Here is an 18,754-nt window from a genome sequence, read left to right as displayed (position 1 = left end):
ATGTGCCTAGACAGGCTGGGGGACTGTTTTACATTTACTTAAATTTAACTAATTATATTTTAAATTTAAATAGCCATGTATGATTCATGACTACCATATTGGACAGGACAGGTCTAGATAAATAGAGAACCATAAATTACACACATTTGATGTGTTCAGAATAGGATTTCCATTTTAACTGAATGTTTAGAGGAAGTATGAATAAGCCTCCTCTACTTCTTAATAACTAAAGCATTTCACTGTTGTTTAAAAGCAGCCTCTTCCTGAAGGTCCCCTTTATTTGGCATTTCATAAATCTCCACTTCATTCTAACCACCCAACTTAATGGAGATAATGATGAAGCTTTGAAATTCCACAGAAATCAGAATCTTTTCCCCTTTGCTAACATAATCCCAAATCACTTCTTCATCAGGAATATTAATTAAGAGTCAAAGTCAAAACAAAAGGAATTCCACCAATTCTGGACAATACCTAAAAGAGAGAGGACACAATTTTGTTTTTCTAATTTGGCAAAGTGATTATAATCAATAAAGGTACTCTTGAGAGCCCCCTAATGTTAGTATTTACTGTATAAACTCCCACAAGTAGTAGATCACTTCTTGTTTCATCAAGGAATTATTTGATCAAGTAGCAGGACTATTCTTAGGAAGTCAACTCCTGACAATGAATAGAACTAGATCTTTTTTTATATTCTCATGCTTGAAAAAATAAAACCTTCCGTAAGGTGTGTTTCGCAGTTTCAGATGGAGGAGTCGACCAAGATTGCCTGAGTCAAACTGTTCCGAGACCCTCTAAGATCAGACGGGGGGGAATAAATGAAGTTCTTTCTAACATGCACATATGAGTCAAATGGTGAAAAGAAAAACAGACCCTGGTGAACGGTGAAACACACAGAAACACTGAGAGAGGGGGTTAATGAAAAAGTCCTTATCAGATTATCAAAGGGATTAGAGGTACAAATGAATGTGATCTTTAAAGCTTTCTTAATTACAAAACAATACATCAAGAGACAATGTCTAAGAATGAGAAGGACTATGGAGACTTTCAGAAATTATATTTCACTTTTTTTTCTAACTCTGTATGATTTAGGAAAATCACCTAAAACTTCCAGCTGCCTCCGTTTTCCCATCTACAACATGAGGATCAATTTTCAGTGAAATACTCTGGTAACTACAGCTCCTATAACAATATGCATAATGGTTTTAGGTTTTGCAAACCAAATTTCTATACAAATACAAGTCACTATTTTTACTAGCCCATAACATCTTTTCAATCATACATTACAAAAGGATACAATTCATTTACATTCAAAACCTATGCATATTTACTTAGAAAATCCTCTTGTAAGTATAAAGCATAAAATGGATCTTTAACATGTATCATTTCAAAGAATGACACACAACGTCTGTTTTCAACTGGGATGAAATTACAATGTTCTTGTATTTTTTCAATAGGACTGTTATCCAATGTCTTGTCCCCCTCTTTTCTTTATAAGTGTTATTTTTAAAATGCTCTAATACTACACACTCTTGTTTATGCAGCGCTTATTACTTTATAAGATAATTAATAGTATATCAAAATGAACAAATTTACACTCAGAAAATGTATGTTGTATGGAGTTTTGAGCATCATAGGATAAGAATTGAAAACTGAACGGAAGCTCTTGCTGATGTACAGAGCTTTAAAATAGAGTCTCTTCATTTTGCTTTCAAGGAAGAATTTGTTGTCTATGAAGACTGCACGGCTGTGTCAATATCTTAAAACATCCACTTGCTATTATAAAGACAGGAATCAAAGAATAAACAGCTTTCCCATGTTTCCGGGCTGTGTGAGGGGAACAGCAGGCCACATCCTACACTAGACACTTTGTCAATAGAAAACGATTTCGACTTTTTCACAAGGAAACAAAACTATGCCAGGAAACACAATTTTCCAGACACTGCTATGCTAAAACACTTAAAAAGTGGCACCAGGTCTAGGACACAAACAAAAGTCCAGGTCAAGAATCGGGATTGCCTGGTTGTCACTGTCCTGCTGCACCTGCTGACCACGGGGTCCAGAAGAGGAAAGGATTCTCCCCCCAGTCTATCAGGGATGGTTCAGTTACCTTATGGACTGTCTGTTCTCTGACTAGGGGTAAAAAAACAACAAAATCCATGCTGCCACTTATTTCCTTACTTGTCACCTACAGGAGAATACATGTAGAAGTACTGACCCCAAAAGAAGAAAGTTTAGCTTCCAGATTGGCTCGGTAAGTCCCTAACGTGGAACATCGGCTAATCCATTACTCGGTCTCTCCATTCTTCGTTACCCCATTTGTTAAAGAGTGTCAGGCCTGATTATGTCTAGAATACCTTCCAGTTTCAATGTTCTTTGATTATTTTAAAGCAGTGCTTCTCAATTAGTTAATCATGAAGTAACTCTGACCTACCGTGCAGATCCCCTCAGCCCTCAGGGAAGCCAGCAAGCGCCCCTCAATTTATCCCCTTCAGCTCTCAGCCACCTTGTTCCATTATCATAGCATCACATAAAAGTATTATGATTTTCCTATGTGTCTTATGACATAAAGATAGGCTAGAAGGCACTGCTTTGGGGGACGTTCAGTGTACGTAATGAACAAAGCCTACATTAAGCAGGTTTCCTTCTAGGGATCGCAATCATTTGCATGTAACTAGCATCCTACACCTGAAGACAGAAGAGAATCATGATTTCTCAACTGTACATGTAGCAGCAGTGAGGACAGCAACCACCATTCCCTAAAGTCCACCGTTAATAAGAGGTAGTTGCTTGGACTGTAATTATGGCATCCTTGCTACCCAAACTTGAAGCTTTTATGGGGCTTATGCAATTAACTACTTAAATGCATCGTAACACTTGCTTCTCTGACAGCAAAGTATTGATTTTTTAATCATTTTCAAGTCTCCTCCAGCACAAATAAATGTACTACAGTTACAGTTAATGCACTGTGTACATGCATTAAACGCTGGTGTGACACAATTTATTATTTTGTGATATATAGAATTGAAGTCTGGCTTCTCAGAAAGTACCGTCACTGATCTAACAGCAGTAGGGAAACTATCAGTGTCCTTGATCCTCCAAATTCTCTAACTTCAAAAAGCTAGAGACCCTTTTTAATAGGATACTTAGGCTTTAAATAAAAAGGAGGGGGCGCTGAATATAAATCTTTTATATATGTCAGTGTGGGAGAAAATTTAAAATACTCTAACAGAGAAGATACAGTTTATATTTTCCTAAAGGTGTCACTGTGGGACCTGGAGCGACTTTGTTCAGATGAATTTTTGCCTATTTAATTTCTTTCCTTGCAGTTTTTTAGAGCACATCTGTCAAAATATTTTGCGTACTAGAGCAACTCTCTGATTCAGTCCATTTTTTACCTAATTTGATTGTGTTGTTTTAATAGCTTATTGTAGAATGCATAGTGCATTATAACATCGAGATTGTGTGTTGAAAGTGTGATTTTTGCATGCCAGGAAGGCCAATAGGGGCCCAGAGAAAGTCCCATATTTAAAGGCAGACCCGGCCACAGAAGCCATTTCACGTTTCACAAACAAGCCTTTTTCTTTGGTACAGCCACATACTCAAAATTAAAGTCGCTGAGTAAAAAGCAGTTAATTTTTTTTGTTAGAAATAATATCATTTTAGTTTTAGCATCTAAGACAGATGCCAGCATTTCACTCTGAACAGATGGTAATTCCATCTAATAGTGCATCTCTGTATTAGTAAGGTCTGCTGTGTATACAAACAGTAATAAACACTAGGTAAGGATCAAAATAAATTTTAATTGTTGACATTAAATTCTGGCAGCCACGGTTCTAAGGCTGCAATATTCCTTTTTCAAGTCTGTCAGATTTACTAATGCTGCAAACGCTTTTCCAAAAGCTGCCAGATCCTCCTTCCAATAAAAACATGTTTGCACACTACCAGTTACCAATGTTCAGCCAGGATACCTATTCTCACATCCTGAAATAATTCTTCAAGAATGACATAGAATTGGTGCTGTCTATCTAAGGATCAGCCAGAGCATCCTTTCAAAGGCTCCAGAAGAATTGAACTTTTAATTAAGTTAGTATGTAATGCTACATCCAATTGTTACATTGGAGGTCATGGTATTAAGATGGCCAGTTTCCTATCCTGCAAGGCAAATGATCTTTCATTCAACTCATTTTATGCTACTTGCAAAGCTGGGCATTCCAGAACTTCTCTGAAAGTGACATCATCCTTCCATTTTGTTTGTTTTGCCCGAGTCTGAAGGATTTCCCTGATAATCACAGCTAGCATCAGCTGTGCGTTCTATATACTTGCTGCACATCAAGTGTGCCAACCAGCACCAATTTGGGTCTCAGAATGCCTCCAGCGATCTGGTATTACAAGGAGTAGCCCCTATTTACTTTGAGATCCTGCCATGATAAAAAAAAAATTATAAATAGTTTGGCATTCAGGCAACTGTTCAATAACAAACATGCTTTGCAATCATATTTCTTTAAAAAATGGATGTTTTTTTTTTTAATCATGAAAAATATATTGCTTCCACCATATGGGACAACCAACGACTCACCAACCGATTTAAGATGCAGCATATTGAGCTGACCATATGTTACAGTGCTGTTGAATGGCTGAGTGATTCATGCCCGTCACATTCTAGTATATCAATTAAAGCTCCTTGAAGTCTGCATGATTTGTGTCTCTGTTATTAAACCCTGCTAATTCATCCCACTTACACATCTGTTATAAATCTCTAGGAGTGCTGCATGATTCATGGCAATCTGTGAGCATGCTACAGCAAATTCTTCTCCTTGTAATTAACAGTAAATTGTTTTACTGCCATGCAATGAATTTTTCAGTTATATTGCAAATGAACTCCTAAATGTGCGGTTCTTTCCGAAGAACTGACTTATATCATTAGGCAATTAAAAAGTATTGCTTTGAACCAAAAGCTTTTAATCAAGAGAAATATAACTTAAACATTGCTTAAGAGCCATGGAAATTCGACATGTTGGTTACAAGTGTAAAATGATTTCTGTTGAAAGAGCAAAACAAACAAACAAAAAACTGTCAGTGTGCTCAGGATTTCACTGATGCTAAGGAAGACGAGAACGGCTGCCTGACAACCCTGGGAGAAGCAAGTTTCTGCACAGATACTGTTTATCTTAGAAGTTACTTAAGTCATCTGTCATGACTAAATTCCTCAGTCTGCTTTACGCTTCTCTAATTGTGAAACGGTGCCTTTATTCTCGAAACAAATAATTGGATAATTAGCCAAGTTGAATCATCAGAGGATTCCAGTGCTGTTCAAGTGTTCTTGTCAAAGGTGAAGCCAATTCATTTCAGCTCGCCTCTGCAGCTCTTCGAAGAGCCTTTGATTTTTTTTTCCCCCACTTCCTTGGCAGCAGCCTCAGATTCATGAGTCCATACATCAAGTCAGTAGTTTAACAACAAATGGAATTAAATTCAAAGAAGGGAAACTAATTGAAGGACAGCAACAAAAGTGTTTGGTAATGTGCTTTTTAATATGGCATGCCACATTTGCATGATAATTTTTCCTTTTTAGCATGGAGCAGAAAGTGACTAGCTTAATGAGGGATTATTCAAGACAGGAACGCACAAAATACATTCATAACGAAGAACAAAGATTGTATTATGAAACGAAAACAGGCAACCTCAGAGAAGGAACTGGGTGATTGGCTTATGCATTATGAATAAAAAGGTAGAAAAATATTTATATTAGTATTCACTAATGACTATATATACAAGATTGTTGTAATTAAAATTATAAATTAACATATTAAGAGAGCTTGTTTAATCACTCTGGCTCCTGCTCACAATGGAAAGACTTATGTACCTGCATGCAAAACAATGTGGGTTTGCAGCCCAGCAGCAAACAGCCTATGCGTTTCCCTTTGGATTCAGAAAAAAACCTTAATGCGCCCCTAATTACTCACTTCCTGTAAGATGGGCACTGCTTTTATGGTAGGCAAAGGAAATACCACACTATTCTACTGGGAATGGATCTCCAAAAGAAATCTCCTAAAAGAAAGGTTTAAACTGGACTCAATCAGCAAAGGATAGAAATGCACAAATTTCCTAGATTAAAAGGACAATCTTTTAAAAATATATAATAAGGATTTTAAGCTGACCCAGTCCGTCTCTCATTACTTGCAGACCCCCAGAAGCAAGTCCAAAGCCCTCAATACCACTGCTTGAAAATTTGGCAGCGGAGAGAGATGCGGCTACTCCTGAAATAATACCTCTTTCAAACCAGCTCTCGGACTTTGTCTCAGGCACCAAAAGCAAAAAAAAAGTAGCAATGCTCTATTCTGGGTGAAGCATACCCACTCTAATCATATATTTAATTGAAAAAATATTTAAAACAAAAGAGAGCCAATTATAATTCTCAAGCTTTTTAATGAAACAGCCAGATAAATCTTTCCAAGTATCTTTCTGATTTTTGCGACGGAGATTTAAGGAGGCAACATATCTTTTCCTGATCCAATGGTTCTAAAAGGCTAATTACTAATTCTAATTTGTGACGCTCTTTTTCAAATTTTTTGAATGGTTGCTAGTCTCTTTTGATCTTTGATAATGAGCTCCTATCACTATGTTAAACTTAAGAGTTTAAATTTCCCACTGAATATCTGTCAGAACTCACTGGAATAACATAATAACAGAGTGACGATATAAAGCTGCAAGCAAACTTTTATTCCGATCAGAAAATGATCTTGTTGACCATTCAAAGGGATTGTCCTTTGCATTGCTTATTTCTAAAAATTTGTAGAAGTTCTGCCCAGATGTTTAATTTTGGAAAAAATTTAGAAAAACCCTTATTCATCTACTAAATAAAGAGGCAAGATGGATGCTGAATTTTTAATATAATTGGTGGGCTTTATTGACATTCAAATAAAAATAAACCAGGTTCATTTTCACTAATCTGAAGACCCCTAAAAATGATGCATTTTATAATGCAAGCAAAAATTATTTTTCCACACTTTTGTCACGTAAGTGATCTTATTTTCTGCTTGGCAGAGGAAAAGTCAGACAGTTCTGACAAAATACAGTCAGAGTTTAGGAAATAAACACTGTTTTCCAGGAAAACACTAAAATAAACATGGAAACAGAAGGTGATGCAATTTCTTTTTTAAAAAATTGGGTAGAAGGCACATTTTGGCAACGAATAAAGAATCAGACATTTGAAAATTCCCATTACATCTTCTGCCACTGCTCAGTTCCTTATGTTCCAGCTTCTGCTTCAACCTTGCTAATTAGAAGGCTCCCCAGAGGGTCACCCACGACCCCCATGTCTGGTGCAGTCATTTTCTCTTGCTTCCCCTGTGCCATCTAACACGACAAACACGTTCTTCTAAAGTTCTCTCCACTCTCACTTCTCTGATCTGCTCCCTCTCCGTTCTTTTCCTAATGCCAACCATTTCTCTGTCCCCTTTGTTACCCTCTTTCTTGTGGCAGTGCCTGTGGCTCAAAGGAGTAGGGCGCCGGCCCCATATACCAAAGGTGGCAGGTTCAAACCCAGCCCTGGCCAGAACTATTACTCTCTTCTTTCTCTCAAAATATAAGCATTCACTGAGATCTTTTATTGGGACTTCTGCATTTGTATTGTAATTTGTAATTTATTTTTGTATGACAAAATATGGAAGAGGACATCTCAGTGACTCTTTACCACACAGAGCTTTAGCTCCCATCTCCACGCAGATATTCACAAAATCGGAATCGCTGTTGAGAGTCAGATGTTCATTTTCTGCTTCCGGCTGGTTATCATCATCACGGATGTGTTTCAATGAAGTGATGAAACTTAAACTTATGGGTTTATTTCCCCCATGTGTTGTTTCTTCATCGTTCCCATTTTATTCGATGCCAGTTCTGCCCTCTTTTTAACTTGTTGAGTCTCTCCTCCTTGAAGCCACTCAGCTCCCTTCTTTCCATCTTCATTCATGTTACTCTTTCATTGCCGCCTAAATCTAAAAACCTACCACACTCTTTTACCCCCTCTCTTCCAATCTATTGTACAAGTATGCTTTCCTGCCAGAGAAGTCTTCACAAATCTCAGCTTTCATCACATCAGTACCTAAAACAGAGCCAGCCTCTAAAACAGTGTCTAGCACATTAGTACTTAGTCAATACCTGCAAAATTCTTTACTGATCCTTCATAGTTTATCTCAAATGCCCTTTAATGAGATAATTTCCCAATCTCCCAGATCTGTGTTCCCATAGCTCACCTTTCTCACCGCCCTTAACACGTGCCCCCGCCCCCCATCAATCCTATCTGTCGAATGTCAACTCATTAGCCCCAGTGCTGTGTATGAACTATCTTTGAATCCTGTACAGGACTTTAAATAATAACTCCTCAATAGATGCTCCTCAATTAAGCATTCACAATAAAAACGACCAACAATGTGTTTAAGAACATGTCAAACATCATTCATTCTGTATTGCCAATAACAAATTTGAAATGCAGGGTTTTTGAGCAAGGTTTTGAGATTCACATCAAAATTCTGAATGGCATTGAAAAAAATTAAAAAATAATGCTTTCAGAGTTAAAGACTTTCTAAAGTTTATTTTCACAGTGCAATTTTTGGTTTTAAGATGCTCCCTTACTGCTTATACGCTATAATAATGTTATAAAGCCAAAGTTGTAAAATAAACTCTTCTTGAATTTGATTGGATTCTATAATATTTACATGTGGCAAAAGTTTTGTATAATATTATAACAAAAATCACAATAATAACGAATATTTATTTAGAATTGACTCTCTGATGGGTATTGCTTTAAATAAATACCTTATAAATATTAATTCCTTCTCATCCTCTAAAGAATAATTCAAAATGAATTATCCTTATTTGTAAATTGGAAAACTAAGACACAGAGGTTACATAGTACCCACATGGCCACACCGCTAGCTGATGGCAGAGCCCAAATTCAAACCCTGGCATTGTGGGTAATAATATTTTTAATATGGGAATATATTAAAGAATAAACCCTTTGTTTTAACCAGTCAACTAATTGTCACATTTCATGGCTTTTAAAGAATATGAGAAATTTCCAAGTTCTACTTTTTAAGGATAAAAGAGATAGAGAGAGGACTCAGAACTCTCTCTCAGGACTTTGATTAGTTACTCCGCAGTCCTTCCTGCAGACAGGAGTGGCCTTAAGCCTCCTCACAGTAACTAAAATGAGCCGCACAGAACACTCAGGTGCAGTGTCATCTATGCAACGGGAACTCACTGCTGCATCCAGTGAGGACAACATTAGCATAGGTGTTATCAGGATGCATAGAGCAGGGAAATTCTGTTCTATAGACATTTTTCCTGCTTTTCTCTGTCCATTTTTAGGGTTCAGTTAGTATCTAGGGACAGGCACATCTCCCTTCAGTTTCTTTTGTTTGTTTATATGTATGAAAAGACGAGATCTCATGTAGAAGAATAACCCTAGTATCAGGCCTGACACAGTGCATACAGCGCTCCCAGGGGCAGGGGTTCCCTGGCATGCAGCTGGGGGAGAGAAGACTTGGGAGAACGTATTGTCACTGAAGAGTTCCTGGAAGTGAGGTCTGAACCTCCACTGATGTCAGATGAGAATGCTGAGTGAAAGCTCCTGGCACATACGTTCAATCAATACAACAAGTCACTTTTTATTTATTTTATTTTCATTTAAACAGATTTAGGGGCTCCCAGTGGTTTTTTTGTTACGTGGCTGACTTGCACAGTGGGCAAGTCTAGGCTTTTAATGCACTCATCACCTAGCTAGCCTACCTTATATCCAGTAGGCAATGTTTACCCAAAGAAGTGTTTTAAGATGGTGCGGATTTGTCTGAGAATTGGTGCCCCTGTCACTGATGGTATCAAACACAGGTTAGACAAGCACTTGGGAGGAATATTACAAGGAATATGTTACTATTGGCCATGTAACCCCACTAGAGGACTTTTAAATATTTTCGAATCCTGAGAAGACATGATTCCAGTTCTCAGCCACATCACTGGTGGTCCCTCTACCCTCCACTATTCCTCAGCCGATCTTCAGCTTGTGTGAAGTGTCTATTTTCAGCTTCTCCAGCCTGAAGAACTGATTTTTTTTGTCTGTTTTCTAGTCTCAAACTGTATCATTTTTTTTTTCCTGAAGGGATAGATTTTCCTTTTATCTCTATTCAGTTTCTTTGGGTTTTTTAACCCTTTAAAAACACAGTATACCAAAAATAACAGTTTTACAGAACAGGAGTTTTATACAAGCTAGGTGACTCTTCATGAATACACACATATATCCGAAATACATAGAGATGAAATATATAAAAATACAAAGGGTTCAGTCATAGAGATAATAAAACATAATTTCTTAGAATTTTGAAGTTGTTTACATTGATGAAAAATGTACACAAACAAAATTACTTGGATGAGATCATTTGAGCTAAATAAGTTTTTCCAGAACCAGACTCCCCCCCCAAAAAAAATCTACAGAACTGGACCTATTAATAACAGGATGGAGACATTTAGGGAGAACATCTAGGAAATATATTTTAAGATAAATATATATTTTCATACTATCTATAATTTATCTAGGAATAGCTTAACTTCTTTACATCTGTCTGGACACTTCTTTATAGAGGATCTGGACACTAAGCCTTGTTGGATTACTGACAGAAAAACACTGATTTGAAAATATACTACATGCTAACAAGTTGGGTTATGTGGATCTTACTAATATATGTAATCAGGTTTGTATTATTGTAGGTACTTGTAAGTGAAGCAAGCAGAAGTTTTACCCACCAATTCCTACTAATATTATCCATCTTATTTTTGAGACAGGGTCTGGCTGTATCACTCAGACAGTGGCATTACCATACCTAACTTGTATCTTGAATTCCTAGGCTCAAGAGACCTTCCTGCCTCACCTCCCGTGTGGCTAAGGCTATAGGCACACAGCACCATGCATGGTTAATTACAAGAACATTCTTTCTGCCTGTACTCCCAGCTACTGGGGAAGCTGAGACAAGAGAATCACTTAAGCCCAAGAGTTTAAGGTTGCTGTGAGCTGTGATTCCACAGCACTCTACTGAGGGCAGCATAGTGAGACTCTGTCTCAAAAAAAAAATCCTTTTTTTAGGGATGGGGGTCTCACTACGTTGCAGAGGATAGGCTCAAACTTCTGGCCTCACGTTATCCTCCACCTTGAAGATAACAAAGCACTAGGATGACAGGTGTGCTGCCTGGTTCTAATATACTTTATAGAAATTCTTTTATTTAAATTTCATGAACCAAAGAGATTCTTATTAATTATAAATAAGATAATAAACAAACAACTTTCTATCCAATAGAGGACAAATATAGTACCAGGACAACACAGTAATCCCTGGATGTCCCCATGAGTCAAGAGCAGGGAAACCCAATCCCACATAAAAAGTCAGGACTTAGGGAAGAAATATCCTGAAGCCTTCATAAGAAGCCTCCTAAACATTTTTCCCAATTGTCGAGGAAGTGCTAGGGCACAGGTTGATGTCTAAGCCCTGGAGTCATCCTGTATCTAATTATATTTCCTCTATGACACAGTTCTAATCCATGGCTCCTTGTAAGTATTTTTTGTTGTTGTTTTAAAATGTCAAGGTAGGTAGCAATCAGGGTTTTGAAGGGAGTAGGAAAAAACAGAGAAGACAAATAGGAAGTCCCAAGTAGAGAAGGTGTTGAGTTTTGCAGGTGTTTGTTTGTAAATACACAAGGACACTTTTCATGTCCATTAAGACTTGCTTACCTAATTTAAACCTTTTTATATGAAAGCTATAACCTAATAACAACCTAAGGATATGGGGAGGGGGAAGGGAGGGGGGAGAGGGGGGAGGGAAAGGGATTCGAGGGTTCACTCCTGTGGTTCATCTTGCAAGGGTACAAGTGAATCTTTCTATGAGTAGAATATGAATGTTTTGACATAATAACTAAGAAAGTTACATGAAGGCTATGTTAACCAGTTTGATGGAAGTGTCTTGGATTTTCTATGAAAACACCACACTGTACCCCCAAAGTGCATCAATGTACACAGTTACCATTCAATAAAAAAAAAAAAAAAAAAAGACTTGCTTACCTGCTGCTAAAGTTTGTCCTGCTCCCGAAGCACTGGTTACACAGTCAACTGAATTGCAGAGAGAAATAGTAAACTCGTATGTCCTATAAGGTTTCAGTCCTTCTACGATATAAGACAGTTCTTGAGATGTGGCAGTGTGCAACAGCTTCAAGGCAAAAAAAAAAAAAAAAAAAATCAGATCATAGATAATCAGTATGAAAAAATATAACCTTGGCAGTCAAACTTCTATGAATTCAAAGCGAGGGAATTATTGCCAACCACTATTAGGAAAAGGGATCTTTGCTGAAGAGTCTCGACAAGCCAGGATTTAATTGATAATTGTACAATCACACTGTTTTATGAGGTAATAATCCAGTTCCTGAGTGGATAAATGAGAAAACCGAGTTATTGCCTCATAAAGCAGCATGGTGGTATGGTTAGTGTCACCAATGGTAGAGATAAATATGGTGACATTGCCATTGTTATCATGAAAAAGACCAAACAAAACCAGGAGGCCTGGCCAAGAGTAACCCAGTGTGGAGCTGCCTGTACTATTTGAGCTGAAACAGAAAGATATCACTGTGCTGAATCAATCTTATCATTTTCTTAAAAAAAAAAAAGAAAGAAAGAAAGAAAGAAAAACCACAGAAGTAAAAGGGGAAGCCTTCTAGACAGATTGCTGAATGCCCACATGATGTCAATTCTCACCTATCTTTCTTACATAAAGAAGCACATACACATTAGATAAAAAATTTACATTTTTTGAAATATCATTTTTATCATGTAATTTCAAACGAAAAATAGCAGAGGTGAGCAAAGAAGACTGAGAGGAATTCCAAGTCCATAAACAAGTAATGAAATAATCAACAGGAAGGGTCAGCTCTGTTATTATAAGTAGAATCGATCAAAAGCCAAAAAAGCAAACGTGAATTTGCTTAGGCTATGGGTATAAAGAACACCAGAAATTATATTCAGGAAAAAATACCAATACAACTGATGGTACAACAATCAACAGTGAGTAGAAAACACCATAACCATTGTGCTACGGGTACCAAACCACATTTGAGGTAATTTTATAGATACTTTCTTTTTAGGGCTATGATATAATTCATTTGGAAAGTATAAATTTGTGTTTAAAATTCCATAACCTCAGTGAGTAGCTCTAAAAAACATTGTGTTTACATAACATTGTTCAGAAGTGAAGGTGATTTTAATGATTCCAAACACTTAGCAGTAATTCAAAATTTTGTGCCATTTCCTCGCAATTGCATTTAGAAATCAGAAGAACATCAAACACCTAATTATTAATGTTTTAATTTTTATAATTCTAAAATGGCTATTATATTAAAGTATTGAAGACACAACATTTTCTGTACATGTTTTAAAATTTTCTAAAGAAATGTTTGAAATGAGTTAAATGTCCTGAATATTGCTATAAAATTCCTCTCATTCCTGGTGGAATTCAACGTAAATTTTTGAAAATGAAATTATTTTTAGGATAAAATACACTAAGATACTTCTCCTTTAAGAAGTTGAATATATATTTTAATGAAATTATTCTTTGTAGCAAGAACACATATTGAAATATGGGAAATAGAAAACCTAAATTAGTAATCATTTTGATGAGCTTTTATGTCTCCACATAGTTCTACTAAATTACATGATTTTAAAAAGCAACTAACTTTCCATTGGCTAAATACATTATGATGTGTCTAAAAGATATGGTACTACAAGCCAGTGAACTGAAAAGCAAAAAAATCAGGTTCTACAAATGTTTATATAAGAAAAAAAGTAATGTGCACACATAGAGAGCCTCATACACATACTATATTAAGAACAAAATGTCCCTTTAGTGAATATGTATAGAGAAAACTGTCACAGAATTCTGCAGACTTGAAAAATATCAGAATAAAGTCATCTGTCGATTCTGAAAGGACATTCATTTAAAATAACAATACCTGTGAGAAAGCCATTGGAAGAGATTGTTGAGGTGACTGTTCAGAAACCATATTGATGTTATACCCCACAACTTTTCCTCTCGTGACATTATCCGCGGGCTTCTCCCAGGAGACATTGAGAGAGTACGGTGAGAGGGGAAAGATGGCCGGTGGGGTCATGAATACAGGTGCTGTCGACAATGACAAAAACAACATCAACACAATATGTGCTGACCCTGCAAGTTTTCAACTGAATTCACATATTTATTCTAGTTTCTGAAATGCCCCATATCTTATAAAATATTCTGACTGGGAAAAAAAAATCAAGGAATATACTGGTGTATATGAAAAGTGTTGTCTGTAAGTGTGTTCTTTCTCTTCATATTACCAGCTATCTGTTTTACAAAATAAAAATCTTGTATGAATTTACTTATCTCTTAAAGAGAGCTGGTGGATGCTTAGGTAAGAAAACACAGACTTTTCGAGTATTTGAAAGGAGAAGTCACAAAAATAGAGCCTGTCTCAGACCCCAGAGTTCAGAACACACAGTACACCCTGGATTTCTCAGGTAAGGACATATTTCACAGCTAGACCCATGCAGCTGGGAGAATATTACTCTTCAGAAAAAGGTAAATATGAAACATTCTAAATAACCCCAAATAAATTCTCAAAGTTTTCCATAAATCTCAACTGAAATAGTCAGGGTACACACACACATACATTTCCTCTCTGCCACCCTTGAGATCATCATCTGGATTTTAAATGTGCTAACCAAAGGTGTATTATCAAAGGAACTCATCGCACTTTCATTAGCCAGTGACCCATAAGATTATGAGAGTCTAGGATTGCAGCTTCACGCGTTACTTTTCATTTTTGACCTTGATTTTCCCCTTCCAAAATGCCATGCCTCATCACTTGTGCTATCATGGCACTATTATTTGCCCAAGATGGCTGGTAGTCATTAAGAGACACTCAAGCACTATGCACATTTTATTCATGAAATGATTCCCTTGGACATCAACCTAAAGTTACTCTCATCCTTCACGCTCCTAACAGATCCAAGTTAGATCAGGACTTGGGTTTCTTTGGATAGCTATGGATTCAGAGCATACCAAAGGCATATTGTTTCAAGGCTCATGAAATTTGAAGTGTTTTTAACATAAAGAATAAGGTATAGGATTAAAAAACATCTCACTTACCTAAATAAAGATACTTTCAGAAAATTAAAAACTTTGAAGCCAAATGCTTATAGGCACATTTTGATGTCCAGAATTCTATCATTATATATAAACTAGCACCTAAATTATGTTTTAGAAAGATAAAATTTTTTTAAAAATTGTGAAATTGGTCCTTTCTGTCACTGACTATAAATGACGCTGACTATGGTGCAAACTAGCCATGTGGCCATCCCACTTCACGACTGGAAACCAACTGCTATTTTTGACACACATTCCCAAAAGACTATATAGTTAAGCCATTTTCACCCATGAATTAATAACTAAAGCATTTACTTTTTCCCCCTAAAAGTTACTTCAAGTATTTTATGACCTTGAGCTATTTATGTAACCAACTCATATATTAACATTTCCCTTGGCCTATAGAAGTTTATATTTTTGCTTTTCAAAATGTACTTTATCACTGTTGACTTTAATTTAAGGAGTCACTTTTGTTCATCCTGCTCTTAAAAGTAGAACTCAAAGCATTAGTCTTTACCTGATTCCCCTGTTCTTTCTGAGATCCAGGCAGAAGACACACTACCGGCCATGTTCACAGCTAAGACTCTAAATTCATAGTCGGTGTACGGCTCCAAGCCAGTGATGGTTGTAGTTGTTTGAGGAGGTTTCAATGCATTTTCATTGGCTGATTCTGCAAATGGGTGAGGACTGAGCCAACCACTGCTCTGAAAAACTCGACTTTCCTCAGAAATGGCTTCAGGAGATCTCGATCTCTTCATGTATAGTTCATATCTTATGATTATTCCTGGAGAAGTTAAACAGTGAATCGAGGTGACTTATCAGACAAAGAGGCTAATTTGGGAGTGGGGGTTGGGCAGGACAGTTAGAGTGCTGGATTTTCATTCTTCTTTTAACTAGATCACTAGAGGTTACTTCTGGCAATCTAGGTGCAGAAATTCAGTAATCTAGATGATAGGTACTTATCAAGATAACAAGCTGATGGATAGATAAATGTATAAAATACTATTAAAGGTGTATTCATGAGGAAAATAAACCAAAAGGGACAGTGTATAGAGAAAAAATAATTACTATTTATCATACATAAATCTAATCTTTTCTTTAATACATAGTTGCAATTTCCTTCAGGAATTTGATTCTTGTCCCTCCAATTTGTATGTTTTCAAATTTGGAAATTTGAATTTAATCATCTGTTTCACAGGAGCCCTGTTTGCACAAATATTATAGTTTCTTTCCAGTTTTACTACATAACTTAAAAAGTCTAAGAAAAGGTTGTGTCATAATATGTACTTGATATGAATTATTAAAATCTGTGAATGTGTGTGTGGCCTACATAACCAAGGGGTCAACTGTATGAACACAAAAATTAACTTAATGGAGTCTGCTAGCCTATATACATATTTTTTGTATTATTTTATATCTTTTTCTTGCTAAAATGAGAAAATTTACTGCTTGTGGTTGCCCTAACTTGTGACACAGTCAAATATAATGCATTTCATAAGTGAGTTTCAAATTATAAACATCATTTGTGTTATGGCAGATGTCATTAAGAGCAAAGATAATATTAGCCTTTTAAGGGGCAATTTAATTGAATGGAATTTGTTATTAGATTAGAAGAAATGCACTGTACCACTAACCAGGACAAACACTACCTTATATCTTTAGAAAATGTTTCTCAATTATTATATCATGCAGTTATGAAAATTAATACAATAGCCAGACTCTCAATGTGCTATTCTAAATACCTCAGTTCTTGTTCATATCTTGCCTAAGAAGAGAAAATCTAGGCCTCGAATTCTTACCATTTGGTTCCATTGGAGGAGACCATCTTACATGAAGTTCTGTAGCTCCGATTTTCTGTACCTCAGGTGGACTCAGCCTTTGGGGAGGGGCCTGGGCTGTGGTCACTGTAATGGGTAAGCTGTGTAAACAGCCCCCGCTAGTACATGCCTGTACAGCAAAATAGTACTTGGTGAATGGAACCAGATTCCAGATGGTAGCTGAGGTTTCATGACCTTCGTAGGGAACACATGGCTGACCACCAGCCAAAGGAATGCAGGACAAAATATATTTCTCTACAGGACCGGAATGATTTGAGAGTGCAGTCCAGCTAAGTGTCACCGAGTCTGAGCTAATAGGAATGATATAACTCAAGGTCAAGTTTCCCTCTGGGACCCCTGGTTTTGTCCTGTAAGTGACAGCTACACTCCTCGCTGAACCGTGCACATTGGTGGTCTCGATGTGATAGGTATATGAGGTATATGGAGACAGATCAGTATCTAAGAAGTATTGAATACCTGAAAAGAAATAAAAGACAACAGTTACATTCCACAAGTCGATAAAGCATCATTTTAACAACTCTTCTATTTGTTTAGCTACACAATGTATACCAATCTGAACATCTGAATGAGACTATGATTCATGTTTCTAAAATTTAAGCCAATACTAATTACTTCTTTTATTCAGCATAACATGATAAAGTGCTATTTTAACAAATAATATTTAACATTTTGTTTGAGTTCTGGTCTTGCTCCATAGTATCCTTTTGATAGAAAGTTAAAGAGAAAGATTTTGCAGCTCTCTGAACAGCATTAATTACATTTCCTCTGGGTAACTGGTTTGCTCTTAAATGCTAGTACACTGGACTATGGGTACACAAATGAACACCACGAGCCTAACCTGTCACTTGGCCAATATCACTGAAACCTTTCCTCAATCTCTGACCTGTAAAAACTGGGCAAAATTATAAAGGTTCATTGTTTTAAGCTGCTGACTTTTGGAGACATTTGTATAGGCAATGGAGAATATACTCAAGATACATTCCTGGCAAGTGGCGTTGTGAGGTCGGAGAGCAGAGGTAGATAGAGGTTAGAAAGCAGATAAGGAGTAGAGATGGTTAGGCATGTGCTGAGAGAATCTCACTCTCTAAAGGGACAGCAAATATACTGTGGGATCATAAAGTATACACTTGCCAGAGTGGCTGCTGATGCTCCCTGAGGGTATTGTGTGCATGTGATAGGAGAGAGGAGGGTTTCACTGTGCAGGGGAACCCAACTCAATGGGAAGGTCCCAGCATGTTAATTTAATTACACTGTAAAGGTTAAGGATTCAGGTCTAATTTTAATCCACAGGGTTTCTCGGTTTCTCGGTTTCTCGAATGCTGAGCATGCTGTGCTGGGGGCCTGTAGGCCTACTCTGAGGAACTTTCTACAGTTGGGACAGAGTAACGGACCCTTCGGTTTTGAGAGAGCTAAAAGTTAGATGTCGGAGGGCAGAGAAAAGCAAATCTCAGAAAGTTCCTAGAAAAATCAATAGCGTGGGGAGAGTTAAGATAGAAGAGTGTTCATGAGGACCCCACTAACCTGAGAGTGACCACGTGTTCCCCAGCTTCGCGCATCGGAAACTGATGTCATGGCAATGTCAAAGATTAGCGGGATCTGGCCAGCTACACCCCACAAATGAGCCAGCCTCTGAAGGGCTCTCTGCCAAAATGCCAGAGAGAAGCTGCACTTTTCCCAAATGGCATCACGGAGTTTGGGGGACTAGAATCA

At 37.0% G+C, this 18,754-nt stretch overlaps 1 protein-coding gene across 1 annotated transcript in view; it reads right to left on the bottom strand.

Moving 5' to 3' along the window:
• The window catches only part of USH2A (usherin), a 775,219-nt gene that overhangs the window by 532,004 nt on the left and 224,461 nt on the right, over positions 1-18,754 (bottom strand). The window contains exons 16-19 of the mRNA XM_003800142.1: positions 17,006-17,500; positions 15,724-15,990; positions 14,032-14,201; positions 12,095-12,239 (exon numbers count right to left, since the gene is read on the bottom strand). Coding sequence (XP_003800190.1) covers positions 12,095-12,239; positions 14,032-14,201; positions 15,724-15,990; positions 17,006-17,500 — 1,077 coding nt within the window. The remainder of the gene's footprint in view (positions 1-12,094; positions 12,240-14,031; positions 14,202-15,723; positions 15,991-17,005; positions 17,501-18,754) is intronic.

This window comes from Otolemur garnettii, unplaced genomic scaffold (assembly GCF_000181295.1).
Source record: "Otolemur garnettii isolate 467f Iridium unplaced genomic scaffold, OtoGar3 scaffold00168, whole genome shotgun sequence".
NCBI lineage: Eukaryota > Metazoa > Chordata > Mammalia > Primates > Galagidae > Otolemur > Otolemur garnettii.
The sequence above is the reverse complement of the archived record's forward strand: the minus strand, read 5'-3'. Positions and strand labels throughout refer to the sequence as shown.